General features: G+C 36.6%; 1 protein-coding gene across 1 annotated transcript in view; it reads right to left on the reverse strand.

Moving 5' to 3' along the window:
- Positions 1-629: 629 nt before the first annotated feature.
- The window catches only part of LOC145246872 (uncharacterized), an 86,810-nt gene continuing 71,215 nt past the window's right edge, over positions 630-16,224 (reverse strand). The window contains exons 2-3 of the mRNA XM_080108737.1: positions 8,893-8,979; positions 630-1,340 (exon numbers count right to left, since the gene is read on the reverse strand). Of these exons, the coding sequence (XP_079964863.1) occupies positions 1,258-1,340; positions 8,893-8,979 (170 nt within the window). The 3' untranslated portion in view covers positions 630-1,257. The remainder of the gene's footprint in view (positions 1,341-8,892; positions 8,980-16,224) is intronic.

A 16,224-nucleotide genomic window follows, 5' to 3' on the forward strand; every position in this document is an offset into this window, starting at 1 on the left:
TTTCCATTTTATTTCATTACTTAATTCAGTATATGATTTCAACTAGCGATTTTTTGCTCTAGTTTCTTTCCGAAAATAATTATTGCGACAAGAAAGTTTATTACAATGGAGATAATTTTCAATAATGTTCTAAAAAGCTTAAAGATTAAAGAAAATAATTCCTATTTTAGTTTCGCATGCCTATAGATAAAAAAAAAAAAATGATTTTTCCATCTCTTTGAGACGAACACAATTTTATTTTAAAAAAAATTAAAAAAATCTACAAATAAATGACATTTATGAATCCCAGGCTATACCGGGTATGTACAAGTATTTGTTCAATAAAAAACAAACAAACTCGCTATCTCTCTGCTCCCGATAAAAGGAGAGAAAAGTGTCAAAGTGCGGTCGCTATTCCGTAAAAATTTAAAAGAAGAGACACATGAAATTCTAAATTGTTTTTACACATTTTCGTGTTCTTTGCTGTGTAGTTTTTGTTGTTATTGCGTAGTTTCCTTTTGTTGTTGTTGTTGTATAACTTTGGTTGTTGTTGCTGTTTTGTAATTTGTTTGTGTTGCTCCCGTTGTATAGTATTTTTGTTGCATAATTTTTGTGTTGCATCATGTGTTTTTGTTTCTTTTGCATAGTTCTTTTTGTTGTGGCTGTTAGTGTGTAAATTTTGCTTTTTGTGTGGTGTAACTTGTACTTTTATTGTTGTTACATAGCTTTTGTTGTTATTATTGCGTAGATTTTGTTATTGTTTCAATTGCTTAATATTTATTGTTGTTACGTAATTATTATTTTGCAGACATGTAGTTGTTTGCTGCTGTTGCGTACTTTCTTTTGTTGTTTCTTTTTATTGTTGTCGTGCAGTTCTTTTTGCCGTTGCTTTTTGCCTATGTTGTTGTTGCTGTTGCGTAATTTTTGTTGTTATGTTGTTTTTGTTAACGTTGCGTAGTTTTGTTGTTGTTTTCATTTTATTGTTGTTTATGTTGTGTAGATTTTTGCTGTTGCGTAATTTTGCTATAAACAAACGTTGTATAAACATAATTTGACTCTTTGATTAATGCTGTTTAACAAAAAAACCCAAACAAACAAAACCAAACATTAATCCTGAATTCTCTTCCTACCACGACTTGAAGGGGGACAATAGAACTGTCTATCTCAAAGACAGATAATAATATCTGTACAACGACGGCCGCCTTCTTTCAGTCGTTCAAAACAGATCTACGTGATCATGCATGTATGTTAACTTCCTTCTTTGGCTTGATCAACCTGTCATACACCTGTGGTGTTTCTGATCGCTTCGGTGACCAATTCTGTGTAGAGTCCAGAGTCCGCAAAAGATTTTAAATCTTGAGCTGTAAAAAAAAAAAAAAGATAAAGAAAAAAGCGATATGGATCAGATGTAGACACTCGTTAATAAACGAAACATGTATTAAGCGAAAAGACAAAAAGACAACATCCAATTTAGCAGCCATGTTTAACAAGCCATGCGAGATGTCTCTGCAACTGAAAAGACAATTCTGAGGGGTCCTGGATATGACCTTATGTTGTAAAACAAAACAAAACCAACCAACCAATCAACCAACCAACCAACCAACCAACCAATTAACCAATTCTGATGGGCACATGCTATAATAGTATTAAAAAAAAAAAAACTAAAAGTCATTTTAATTGATTTTCGTTGTTAAAACATCAAAAAATGATCCAAACGTTACAAACCCGTCAACGATATCTAATACATAAAATGTTGTCTGTCTGTCTGTCTGTCTGTCTGCCTTCATATTTTCAAACTCTATCTAGAAGTCGCAGAGCGGCACTAGGGGCATCAAATGATTGTTATTTTAATTGACTTTCGTTGTTAAATCAACGTAAAAAAATGATCCAGATTTTACAAAAACCGTCAACACTATCTATCAATCTATCTATCTATCTATCTATCTATCTATCTATCTATCTATCTATCTATCTATCTATCTTTGTTTCTATCTATTTATCTATCTTTGTTTCTATCTATCTTTGTTTCTATCTGTCTATCTATCTATCTATCTATCTATCTATCTTTGTTTCTATTTATCTATCTATCTTTGTTTCTATCTATCTATCTATCTATCTATCCATCTATCTATTTATCTATCTATCACCAATTATATAAATGCAACGTTGTGTGTGCGTGTGTGAGTTCGTTCCTTATAAACTCCGAAACGGCTGAAGAGATTTTCTTTAAAATTTACAGAACTTTAGTGTGTAAGTTTGGGGGTGATCTTAGTTAAGTTTTGTCTCAGAATACCCCCGATGATTACCGATAATCGATAATCGAAACCGTTATTTAAATTATCAGTAAAACCATTTTTCCATGTGATCGCTTAGCAACAATGACAGTACAACGTGTCGTGAAAATTTTACTGTGGGTAAATTGATAGCGTGTTTTTTTTTTGCATGATGTGATCTGTAGGTTCAAACTCCGCACGTAAATTTAAAAATTGTTTTTCATTAACTGCAAAGAATTTTGTAAGACTTGAAAATTTACGTGTTTATTTTTTTTTAATTTTATTTTTATGCATGGTGTGGTCTGTAGGTTGAAACTCCGCACGTTAATTTCCTAATGTTTTTTTTTTTCGTTAACTGGAAAGAAGTTTATAATAAAATAATTTTATACAAGAAACAGTAGGTTCTCTAGAGTGCAATGTAGAATAACATATATTTTAGTTACTGCATGGAGGCATGTGAAGAGATCTCCAGGTCGATTTCATGGATTTCGATGACAGTTAAAATATAGTAGTGTGAAATATTCGTTGATCATCATTCAATCCCGGCCAACGTCGGGTCTCCCTATTAGTCTAAAATATAAGAAAGCTATATGTCTGTCTGTCTCCATATATCCAAACTCTATTTCTTCTGAAACTAAAAGTCGCAGAGCGGCACAAGGGGCGTGAAATGATTGGATTTTTAACGGACCATTCTTTTATAGGTTTTAATCAGTTCATATGCGTGTTACGTTGGTACAGTAGTAACGTCACCAGCTTTGAATGCTACAGTTTCGGTTTCGATTCTAGCTAAAGGCACCCAAATACCTTTTTTTTTTAATACTTTTGAAACCACGACTCTATAATTATATATACGAAATCTGGACAAATTAAAATATCATATTTAAGCGTATTTTACGACCGAGTAAAGCCCCCCCCCCGCCGCTAGTCGAACATATACCATTAAGAAAATGAAGAAAAAAACAAAGTCTTCTTTTACGAAGTTGTTTGAACAAGGAAAGTCTCAGACAAAATTATTTTAATCCTTTAATAAAAATTTATAGTATTCGGTTTTGTAAATTTTTAAAGTTTCTCTGTTTAACAATTTGGATATATTCAGGGTGTCAACCTGATTAATATATATATCTGTATATCTATAAAAGTGAGAATGTGTGCGTGTGTGTGCGTGTGTGTGTGTGTGTGTGTGTGTGCGCGCACGCGCGTACTCGTGGATACACTTCTCAATCTATACACTCCACGAATTTTTGATCTACTAACTTGGAATATGGTATATAGAGTACTCAGATTTGTGTAAAACATTTAATCGGTTTTTATCAGAATGAAATAGCTGCTAAGGGGTCAAAAATAAAAAAAATAGTATGTGGGAAGTCACGGAATGTTTTTTTTTTCTGTTTTCAACATGTTTCACGACCACGCATGCGCAGTCGTGAAACATGACAACTTCCTTATATTAAGTATGAGTTGGTTTGAAAACACTCTTTAAAAAATATGGTGTACTGGTTATCCTACTTGACTCACGGTCTTTAGGTTTTTGTTTCGATCTCAGCCCGAGTATTTTTTTTTATTTACAAGAAGTGAACTCTTTAGAAAAAAAAAACATAATACTCGCATGCACATGTCTCAGTTTCAGAGAGCCACAGGTTAGTGTCTGGGGGCGTATTTAGACCACTAGGAGAGATGTACCCTTTAATCTTTGTTAAGATACACATGTATGAGATGGAAATTCTGATGTAAAACCTGAGGCCCATTGTCTGCTGTTTCTGTGGCAATTATTTGCACCGACTTAGTTAATCAATAGTTCCAAAAAGTGCGGATGGTGCTACACAAGCCTTCATCACTTAATCAAACCATTTATGTGGGGTTTTTTTTTGGCAATTTAACTTGACATGTTTTTTTTTTTTTTTTTTTGTAAATAACCTCACTGTTTCCTTACAACTGTTCACTGTCGATGGAGTGAAGGCAACGGGGGACAGGTAAAGAGTATTACTGGAAATCTCTAGTTGTGGCTCTGTACAGTGGTAGGCTGATGGTAGATGGCCGTTCTAGCACAATCATGTAAAGAATTGTGTAGTTTATGTCCTCCATTAGCAACAAAGCAGCCCTTTGTCAGGATTAGTACTGCTTTCCCCATGACAGGGAAGGGTCGATAAAAGCGGCCCTGAACATTGCGTACTAACCTCAAAACTTGGCAGCCACGCTGCAATTGTCTGGTCATCCAAGTCAGCAGTCAGAACAACAGAATATGACAACATAACAGCAAAAGGAAATTTTCTTTTGGATCCTGGAATGGTCGGCTTCAGAATAATGATTCTGCAGCAGAGCGTAAAATGGTTGTTGTGTCTCTTGAGTTGCAGAAATACAACATTGACGTAGCTGCGTTATGTGAAACACGCTTGGCCGGTAATTCCTAACTTAGAGTGGAAAAGGATAGGGATAACTTTTTTTGGTCAGGGAAGAATTTTACCAACTTATTATTTTCCTTACTAAAAGGTATTTCTGATCGGATCATCACAGACTATTTGACCAAGATAGGCATCAAGACAGTTCCTCACCCTCCCTATACGCCAGTCTTTGCTCTCTGCGACTTTTGGTTATTCCCTTAGCAAAAAGAAAACCTTAGAAGCTGTCGTTATGAAACAACTAGGAGATACAAGAAGTTATGACGAGCGTCATTGACACGCTCATACAAGATGACTTCCATGGGGGTTTCCAGAAGTTGTTGGAATGGTACAATAAGTGTATTGCAGCTGGAGGAGATTACTTCAAGGGGGATTAGCATTTAATATGTGCACCATACTACCAAATCGATGATTCGGGCGTATTCCTTTAATACCTTCTAACGATGTTCGCTTGGAATGGACTTCGAGAAAAAATAAACAAAAAAAAAAACAAACAAAAAAACAACTGGCAGTTTTTTTTGCTTGATAAAGTAACTATGAAAATATTATTTGATTAGAAGCGTTATTCTATGTTAAATTTGATTTGAAAATATACACGGTTTAAGTTTTGAGAGGCGTTGGGGATGCGTGACCTCAGATACGGTGTCATATTACATAGTTGAGTAAAAAAACAACAACGCATATATTGAGCGATAATGGCATCCTAATAAAACTTACTATTGAATTTAATGCAATATGTGAAGCCTTTATTATAAATAATCTAATATATAAAACAGCTATATGTCTGTATGTCTGCCTCCATATTTTCAAACTCTACCCCCCCAAAAAAAACCCCTAAAAATCGCAGAGCGGCAAAGTGACCTCAAATGATTGGATTTTTTACGGACCTTTCTTTTATGAATCTTTAGCCGGTTAAAAGTGTTTCTAAAGGGTCAAAAATGGGTCAAAATTGAAAACACCGTTAAACATTTTGTTCATTCATTTTAGCTTATTTTTAATTTTTAATCAATTCATGTGCGTGTCACGTTGGTACACTGACAACGTCACCAACTTTGAATGCTAGTTTCGGTTTCGATTTCCAGCTGATATCACTTAAATACTTCTTTTTATTTATTTTTTTACTTTTGAAATCACGACTCTACGTATATGAAATCTGAACAAATTAAAATATCATATTTAAGCGTATTTTACGCCCGGGCAAAGCCGTTCCCCACTAATAGATACTAATACGACACACACACACACACACACACACACACACACACACACACACACACACACACACACACATATATATATATACACACATATATTATTTATTTCTACAATTATGTAAGAAACATCGCCCGTTCAAAATTTCGTAGAGATTCGTAAGGTTGACAAGCTGCACTTGGAGAAGGTCGGAAGTCCAATCGACTGAACCGTTGTGAGAATAACACCCAAGATAAAAAAATAATAGTAGTTCGATCAATAAAGTGATACTAAACCTTAATTGATTAGAGAAATGCATCGGTATTTCAGTTAAAAATGTTAAACTATTGTAAGTTAGACAAGTGTTTCATTTTTTGAAAATGCTTTGAATAACTAAAAAAAAAAAAGAAAAAAAGAAAACAAAAAAAAAATATATATATATAAATTCAACTTCGAACACATTTGCAAACCCTTTTTTTGACACGCAAAAATTAGTTTATAAACAGATTCCCCCACCCACTAACACAATTCACTGTTCTGGTAAAATTATGACTCACTTTAATCATTTCAAATTTATAGTGTCTATAAATCCAGCTGTAGTACTCTTCGAGCAAGTTACCAAAAAAATGGAAATGTGATTTTTTCCATTTTTATCCTTCTTTTTTAGAGAGCTTGCAACTTTTATAGTTTTTCTTTTTTTGAAGAGCTCAGTCTTTTCTTTTTTTTTTTTTCTATGGCGTCAAATGGTTCAGAGTCACTTGACGAAATCACATTCGAGAAAAGCAGTAACGTTCTAAGATGTCTTCCGTACTTCGTATTGGACGGACTTCGTTAGCGGTGTCCACGAACTTGCTATTTACAATACTCGGATTTTTTTTATCGACCTTTATTTTTAATCAACTTTTCATCGACTCTGTATATTTTAACTTATCGTCATTTATTGTATATTTTAGTTTTCACTTTTAAATTCTCATTTTCGCTCCTTCAGACTTTTACTTCAAAATTGATGATTCGTGGACGAATCGAAAGCGCTCGTGACAGCAACAACTATGAAACTTTTATTAATATTTTTGATTTTGATACAAAAAAGATTATACGGAAAATCGAAAAATTTAAAAAAGAATCATAAAGCAAACTGTCTCCGTTGCATTTAATAATATTTGCTTGAATGATAAAATGCTGCCTAAATATACCAATATATATATATATATATATATATATATATATATATATATATATATATATATATATATAATATAAAGCTGAATGTCTGTATGTGTGTGTGTGTGTGTGTGTCTGGTCACGAATAGGCTCCTATATGGTTGACTATTTAAAAAAAAAACTGATTACATATAATGATAGAAGATGTATCGAGACACAGGAATAGGTATGTTTCATCTGGCAGAACGGTTGTTCATTAAGATTGTGGGGTCTGCTTACGCGCCTGGTCCACAATGTATGGAAATAAAAAATTTAAAACTGAAAAACAAAAACCCCGTTCACAAGTGTTTTTGATATAGATGTACTTTGATAAGTATGTTTTAACTTAAATAGGGATGGTATAATAAAATTGTGATGTCTGCGTTCGCACCTGGCCTACATAGAATGGAAATAGGCACAAACTTCAATATAAATTTTTTATATCTATCTGCGTAAGTATACTTTGATAATTATGTTTCAGTTTGAAGAAATATGGTATAATAAAATTATTGGGTGTTCGTTCGCACCTGACCTCCATAGAATGGAAATATGTCACAAAGTTTAACAAGGTTTTTTAATATAGATCCACAGAATATTGTGATAAGTGTTTCAGTGTGAACAGGTATGGTATATTAAATTATGGTGTTTATCTATTTTATTTTTACTTTCATCATATTTTGCTTTGGTTTTGATACCCCCAAATTCAACCCAAATTTACAACCCTTCGTTTTTATAACCTATCATATTTTCATAAATCAGAGTCCATTTTCTGTAGGCTGTTTTTGAACCCAGTCAACGACGGATACCTTTGCTAGTATATATATATATATATATATATATATATATATATATATATATATATATATATATATATATATATATATATATAAACAAAAAGAACAACAACATTATTATATTTTCAAAACGGATCGATTAGAGAAACGTCAGTTTTTCAGTTGAAACAAATGAAGGAGGGATATAGAATTTTGAAGATGCTAACAATTAGAAGAAACCTCTCCAACCACCGATATCCATGAAATATCCATAAATAAGTCCCTATTTGAGAATTCTTCCTTCAAACTCATCGGTTTAACATTCACAGAAAATATAAACTGGAATAAATACATTGAGGATATTGCGAAGGCTGCTGCAAGGAAGGTGGGCTCCCTTTATGGTGCTAGAAAACATCTGAGCTGGTGTATCTACCCATAATCTCTCCCTCTTGGATAAGGTCAAAAAAGGGTTTCCAATCTGATAGGTCCCAGTTTGTCAACAAGGCTCAAACCACTGTCCCATCGCTGCAGTGTTACATCTCTGCGCCCGTTTTACAAGTACTTTAATGGAATGTGCTCTGATGAACTCATTGGATCTCCTCGATGTACATATCCCTGACAAACACGCTTAGCAACAAAATCACACCCCATTCACTGTTGAGGTTCCTAAATATCAGAAAGTTTTCTACTTCTCTAGAACGGCTTTCCTTTCTGCTACCTGCTTCTCAAAATGTACTGATATGCAGAAGTTCAACTGCACATAAACCAACATCTAAATCTTTTATGGCCCCAATTAGTAGCCCCCTTACGGCCAAGTGGCAACATGCCTTGTTTGGGGTAAAAAAAATCTATCCCATCCAACAGATATCGTAAGCAAGTAGTATTTTTAGTCTTTTACATCAAGTGGTTCCATACTTTGTCTGAAGCGATTTCAATAAAAACCCGCTTCTTTCAACATGCTCTTTACTCGATACATGCCGGTAAAAAAACAAACAAACAACAACAACAACAACAACAACAACAACAACAACAACAAAAAACCTCAATAAACGCATTAAATAAAGAATTGTCAAAACTTACCACGTGTTTGCTTGAAAGAAGTGACGTTATGATTTGTTGGAGATTTTGAAAGGCCAGTCCGGATTTTGTTCGTTGTGATTTTTCGGGCTGTAAAAATAAATAAATAAATAAAAATAATAACATTACTACTACTACTACTACTACTACTACTACTACATCTTCTTCTTATTATTATTTCGTTTATCAACGTCTCTCTGGAAAGGGATGAGATTCATTTCCAGAGGATTTCCCTTAATCCCAGCTTCAAACCAGGAGCTTCAAAGGTCAAGGGTTTTCCTATGGATGTTGGTGGTACCTACAATTGCAGAGGTTTGAAGGCCGCCTAAAACATCGGGGATTTGTACTTTTTTCAATTGTCCTTCCAGACGAGTTGATACTACTCCTAGTGTACCAACTGCGACCGGGATTATTTGTGTTTTAACCCCGTGTATACGCCTTATCTCCAAGCCCAATGGAGCATAATTGATCCACGTCTCATTCTCCTTCTCTCTCACATTCCTGTCCCAGGGTACTGACAAGTCTACAATCTGACAGTTTTAAATATAAAGTCGAGTTTTAAAAAAAATGACACCCCCCCCTCATTTAGTCCCAAAAGTCCCTAGGGGACGTCAAATCCTAGTGAAAATGAACAAACGCTGCAGTTTTAGGCCTTAACATATGTAAATTTGAGTTCTGCACCATGCAAAAAAAAAAAAAGAAACAACTAAGTCCATCAATTGTCCCCCCTCCCATTTAGCCCCAAAAGTCCCCAAGGTCTTAACATATTTAAATTTGAGCTCAGCACCATGCAAAACTGCTAAATAGACATACACAGAAAATTTTGGACAAATATGGTAAAATAGTTCCCCCAAAATAGAGTGTTTTTATTAGTCCTAAAAGAGCCCCTGGGGCACACCCAGGGGTTATTGCGAAGTATAGACAAACAAAATTATATAGAAATTAGCTAGTAACAACTTTTCAGAAAGTTTTATAAAAATCCAAGACATCGATTTTTTTTTAATAAGCACAGATATGTCAATTTTAGACATTTTAACCCGGAAGGCACCCCTAGGTGGGCAACCGGAGTTTTCCAGGAAAATCCGTTCTGTTACTTTTTTACTCATATCATGTTTAATGTTTGTGCTAAATTTACAAAAAAATTCCTAGGCATAGTTATTGAGAAAAGTGCGGACAGATGAACGGACGAACGGATGAGGGTGAATTTACAGGTCCATCCTCCTTTTGTCGGGGGACCATCAATAAAACAACAATGAGACACTAAACAAAACATGAACAAGCAAAGTGAACACGAACATTGTCACAGAATCTTTCTAAGAAAGAATGAATCGGAGATCGAATCGTGTGGGTCCCTGATTATAAAAGTCAGACGAATACGTATCGCTTCTTAGAAATAGGGTAACGCTTCTGTCAGGAGTCTTGAAAGAAAAAAGTCAACAAGCATTCGACTAGCCACATCTCCATCGGCTTTAGATTCCGCAAAAAAAAAAGCGGATTTTCTTCCCCCGCAGCGGACGCTTCAGACGATTAGATATTTGCTTCAATGCATCATTTTTCGAAGAATCGTCAGAGAGAACGATGGAGACGAGATAAATGTTTTATTATGCGTCTATTTACCCTATTTTTACGATCCAATAATTGAGACGTATAAGAATAGGCTTAGTAAGATAAATGTCCATGTAACCTTAACAAGTAAGGTAGAGTGAAATCTTCCAATTAGAATCCAAGGAAGGCTGCATGTCTCGAATGTGACGTAACAGGCACAGGAAGCGAATAAGGAGATGTGTAAATTGGTAGATAGTTGCTACTCTACGTTGGTACTACCAGAAAGTACACTTCCGTTTTTGGATTGGGGGAGGAAATGCGGATTGTTTCATGCGTGTACATATATGCTTTGAACTCTTCTTCACGTGTATCTTGTAGAATTCGGGAATCTCTCTGTTGAACTGGGGAATCTGTAAGAAATTTATTTAATCCACGAGGATAGCATGCTCTCGTTCCGTCAGCCATGATTGGGTAGAAGTCTTATGTAATTTGCAATTGCATTCTTAGTATATCTCGTGATGTTGCTAGTCTCAATATTTTCTATAAATACTATTATAACATGTGTCCTCAATTATTGTTTGATCTATTCCCTGCTTCCTTTGTTACAGCTTGTTTCAATTGGTCTCCATCAATTCACTGTTTTCATACCTCATTGTAATACAGCTTCCTATTCCCGTAGCTTTTTCCCAGAACTACAAGCTTGTAAGGCTTTTATTCTACTGACTGTTTTCCTCCTACCTATAGATTTGATTTTTCAAGACTAATGCCAGTAGGCATCTCCTGCTTTTGAGATAATCATTATTCGTTTTTGTTAGCTCCTTACATCAAGTGGCTTTGTGCATTGTCTGGAGATTTGACATCATTACAATGCAATTTGCACTCCACTCTGATCCATTCGGGCGGAGTAAAAAAAAAAAAAATAGGAAGCATTACTTTTGGAACGCTCCTCGTAATTTATATTTAAATCTTGGTATATTTTATTTCCTCAATCATCTTTATCATTCCTCTGAGGAAGTCCCCTAAAAATGGGGACGAAACATCGAGAATTCTTAAGATTGAACTCACTACACGAGTTTGTAATATAATTCAAATCTTATCCGTAGCTGAATAATTGATGCTTCGCCAGGGCTATCAAGGGTATTTTTTTATCGTGACGCCATCACTAGAGGGGTTGCCTACCACGGCTTAAGAGATGCCCATCTACCCTCGGGAGAAGGATAGACCGCGCCAGTTTCCCAATCTGGTATTTTTCCCTCACGGTACATACAATGCCTCTCCTTCCCAAATGGTCACCCATCTGGTACTGTATACTGCTCGTGTATAGAAACATGGCAATCGTGTTAATCACGAAACCTGTTCTGAAAAAGATATTCATGAAGAAAAATGATAACCAAGATCATTTGAACGTTATTGTTGAATATACAAAGGTTCCAAGAGTAAATTTTCCTTTTGTTTGTAAGGAAGTAACGTTTTGACGGTGGCTAAGTGGTTAGCGACATGGTCTTGTAACCCAAGTGTGCCAAGTTCAAGTCCAGTTTGTTCTACAGAAACATTTTCACTAAGAGATGTTGGCAAACTTCACGTCCTCCTCTCCGTAAGTACTCGGTATCTTTCTAGAAATAATTATAACTAGAAAGCTATCGGGGAAACGAATGCTAACAATAATTGTTGCATATTAGCACTCTTGGGGTATCACCGAATTATGTGATAAAAAAATTTATTATTATTATTGGCTAACAAGGAGCTTCTACACAGGTCATAAAAGATTTCTCATTGAGAACAACCTGTCGTGTTCCCTGGAAGCTGAGTGACAAGTCTCCCCAGATTTCCTGTACTCTCCACCTCTTTCGATAACATTTGCAAATGAATTTGCATTATCTCAACAGCCACTTACCATTGATTTCTCGCTAGTAGCGGCCATTGGTCTTCACCGGAGTTTGAGTGGCAATAAGCCTCCCCAAGGTACCAGTTCTCTTGGCATTTGTGACAGCAGAAGTTTGGTCAGCGCTCTCTCCTCAGTCTTTCCATCCTCATTGAGCCTTCTCGATTATTATTATTATTATTATTATTATTATTATTATTATTATTATTATTATTATTGTGTGGATTGAATTAGATTTGTTTTAAAAAGAAAAATACAATTCTAGGACACATATGATTAAATGGCGTTTTAGGAATTTAACTTGACTAAATTCTATAAACAATAATAAGAGGGAATTTTAGATAAATAAAAGCAAATATGTTTTCAGAAAAAGGAATGTGCGTCTACAATAATAATACATAGATACGTGATACAGATGTCGGCTGATAGAATTCTTTGTAGACGTGCAAATGATGTAATCACAAAGAAATAGTTTTAATATATACGTTAGTTAGAAGGGTTGGAAGTCAGTCGAGGAGGACAGTAGGGAAGTCAGTCGCAGAAGTTGGGAAGACACCGTAAAAGCCGGCGAAATCAAGATCTAAAATGTGAAGTCAAAACGTTGTAATCTTCGAAATGTTGACACGGTGTGTGAATAAATGTTACGAGGGGCGTGCAATAAGTAATGCCCCTGACCCACTTCCCATAGTAGTAGAGCAACGAAACTTGCACAGTTATTAGTCTTTCTCTACATAGGAACCACCCAGAGTTATGCATTTCTCCCATCGTTTGATGCAGCTCTGGAGACCGTTTTTGTAGAACACTCTCGAAAAAGTTTCAGCAAAAACCTAACAGCCAGCCATGGTTCTCTCCAGAATGTGCTGCTGCCATTGCGCACAGAAATCACTTTTTCCACTGCTTCCAACGTAATAGATGTAAGGAAACTAAAGCCGCTTTCAGGACTGCCAGCAACCATTGTAAGAAAGTAATAAAGAACGCAAGAGAGTTGTATGCTCAATCCGTTAAGTCCAAAGTAGCTGAGCAGCGGCTTGGTTCCCACCAGTTTTGGCAAATAGCAAACAGAATCCTGAACAGAAGCGTGTGCTCCATCCCAACTATTATCAATGGACCCGAGGTAATCTCGTCAGCATCAGACAAAGCCAAACTCTTTGTCAAGAACTTTGCAGCTAATTCTACCCTTTGCGACCAAGGCAGCCAACCCCCAATATTTCCTCCTGTATCAGAAAACACGCTATGTGATATACGTATATCTGTACGTGATGTTACCAAGCTAATCAAAAACCTTGATTCCAGTAAAGCAACTGGCCCTGACGGTATTCCAATTATAGTACTCAAAAAACTTCAACCTGAACTAGCGCCCATACTTACAAAACTGTTTGAACGTTGTCTTAAGGAGAATAGTTTCCCATCTCCCTGGAAAATTTCATCAGTATGCCCTGTATTTAAGAATTCAGGTGATCGCTCATCCCCCTCTCAGTACAGGCCAATAAGTCTCCTGTGCGTCATGAGTAAGTTGTTGGAATCTGTGTTAAATGCAGAAGTAATCAACCATCTCAACAAAAATAACCTTCTTAGTGACACTCAATATGGTTTCCGTTCTGCTAGATCTACAGCAGATGTGCTTACAGTTATATCTCATAGGATTAGCAAATCTCTCGACGGAGGCCACGTTTCTAGGGCAATTGCTCTTGACATATCTAAGGCCTTTGATAGGGTATGGCATAAAGGGTTACTTCATAAGATCTCTAGCTATGGAATATCTGGAAATGTCTTCTCAATTATTAAATCATTTCTTTCTGATAGGTTCATAAGAGTAGTAGTTGAGGGGCAAAATCAGAAGCTCACAGTATTAATGCCGGTGTCCCTCAGGGGTCCATCCTGGGCCCAACTCTTTTCCTGATCTACATTAATGATCTTCCAAATCACATCCTTACATCATTTGTAGACATTTATGCTGACGACACTACCATTTATGGTAGCACATCTAAGACAGTAAACGACCAAGTTCTCTCCAATTCTCTCTCCTCTGATCTTGAGCACCTAGTACAATGGGGTAAGGAGTGGCTGGTTACTTTTAATGCATCTAAAACCAAGCTTCTCTCTTTACATCATCAACATTCTGATCCACATCTGGCATCAATTGAAATGAATGGCTCTCGTCTTCAGGAGGCCTCAAGTTTTGACAAGCTTCTGAGCTTGACCTTTACTCCTGATCTTAAATGGAACACATACATCAAATCTGTTGCCAAGGCCGCTGGAAAAATGGTGGGATCTTTCTATCGATCCGGTAAATATCTCACTGCTGATGCTATTCTCTATCTATATAAGAGCCAGGTACGTTCAAGGATGGAATATTGTTGCCACATCTGGGCAGGAGCTGCTAGAAAGGACTTGTCCTGCCTTGATAGAGTTCAATAGACTTCGTAGCCTCGTAGGAGATGTCCTTTTCTCCTCCTTGCAACCTCTATCTCACAGAAGAGATGTTGCGAGTTTGTCTCTGATGTATCGTTATTTTCATGGAAGGTGTTCAACTGAGCTTCAATCTATGGTCCCCCCTCGCCAAACTTTCACAAGAAACACTCGTCTAGCTGTACACACTATCAATAATTTCCCCCACTCTTTATCTGTGCCTAAACCTAAACGTAGATTCCATGAACAAAGCTTCTTTCTTAGAACTGCACGCCTGTGGAATTGTCTTCCGTTTTCCTGCTTTCCGGCTGACTACAATATGGTTGTGTTCAAGTCTAACGTAAATAAGTTCTTGATGAGCCGTTCTATATAAGTTATCAAATTTACCAAATTTTCATTACTAATGATTACTATATTGTCCAATGTCTACTGTACACTCTTTAACCCTTATCCTTGAGTGGCCTCTTGGCCTTGATAAGTGGTGACGCCTATGTAAAAAAAAAAACACCTCAGGTTGGTCCTCCAACCATGACGTGACTTCAGAAATCAAGGCTTCATCATCTGGGAAACGCTTTTCTTTCAAAAACAGCCTCATGGCTCAGAAGAGGTGAAAGTCAGAGGGTGCAAGGTCAGGAGAGTAGGGAGGATGGGGAAGGATTTCATAACCACACGCCTATGCTTCTGATCTGGCGACATGCGAGTTGTGGACCGGAGCGTTGTCCTGCAGGAGGAGGGTACCCTTGTTGATCTTGCCCCACCACTTGATTTTGATAGCTTCCCTTAATTTCCTCAAAAGTAAAGCATAATAGGCTCCTGGAATTGTGGTACCCTTTGCTAGGAAATCTGTCATCACCACTCCGTCCTGTTCCCAGAAGACTGTGAGCATGACCTTGCCAGCAGAGTGCTGCACCCTTGCCTTCTTTGGAGGTGGTGAGTCCAAATGCTTCCACTGCATTGACTGGGCTTTGGTCTCTGGATCATAGTGATGGACCCAGATTTCATCCTGTGTAATCATTCTTTTGAAAACTTTGACTCATCTTCTTGGCACATCTCCAAATTCATCCTCGAGCACTCGACGCGTTCTCGCTTCTGGAATGGTGTGAGTAACCTGGGAATCCAGCTGGCAGACCATATGCAAATGATCATGAATGATAGTTTCCACAAACCCTGTACTAATCTTGACATCTTGGGCTATTTCGTGAATAGTAATGCGCCGATCTTCCAAAATGGCAGCCTGAACTTGACGGACAGATGGCTCATCAATGGCAGAAGGGGGCGACCAAGTCTGGGAGCTGTTTCCACAGACTTCCGGCCATGTTTGAATTCACGATGCCAGCGTTTTACAAGGTCATATGATTGGGCATTATCACCATGTTTCTTTCATTTCATCAAAAGTCGCCTGCGGTGTGCGTCCTTTCAAAAACAAAAAAACCTGATCACTGCTCAACATTCAACAGGCTCCATTTCACACCTGACTAAGTTGAAACACATGTAAAACA

This window comes from Euprymna scolopes, chromosome 24 (assembly GCF_053919585.1).
Source record: "Euprymna scolopes isolate OS-2025 chromosome 24, ASM5391958v1, whole genome shotgun sequence".
In the NCBI taxonomy this organism is placed as follows: domain Eukaryota; kingdom Metazoa; phylum Mollusca; class Cephalopoda; order Sepiida; family Sepiolidae; genus Euprymna; species Euprymna scolopes.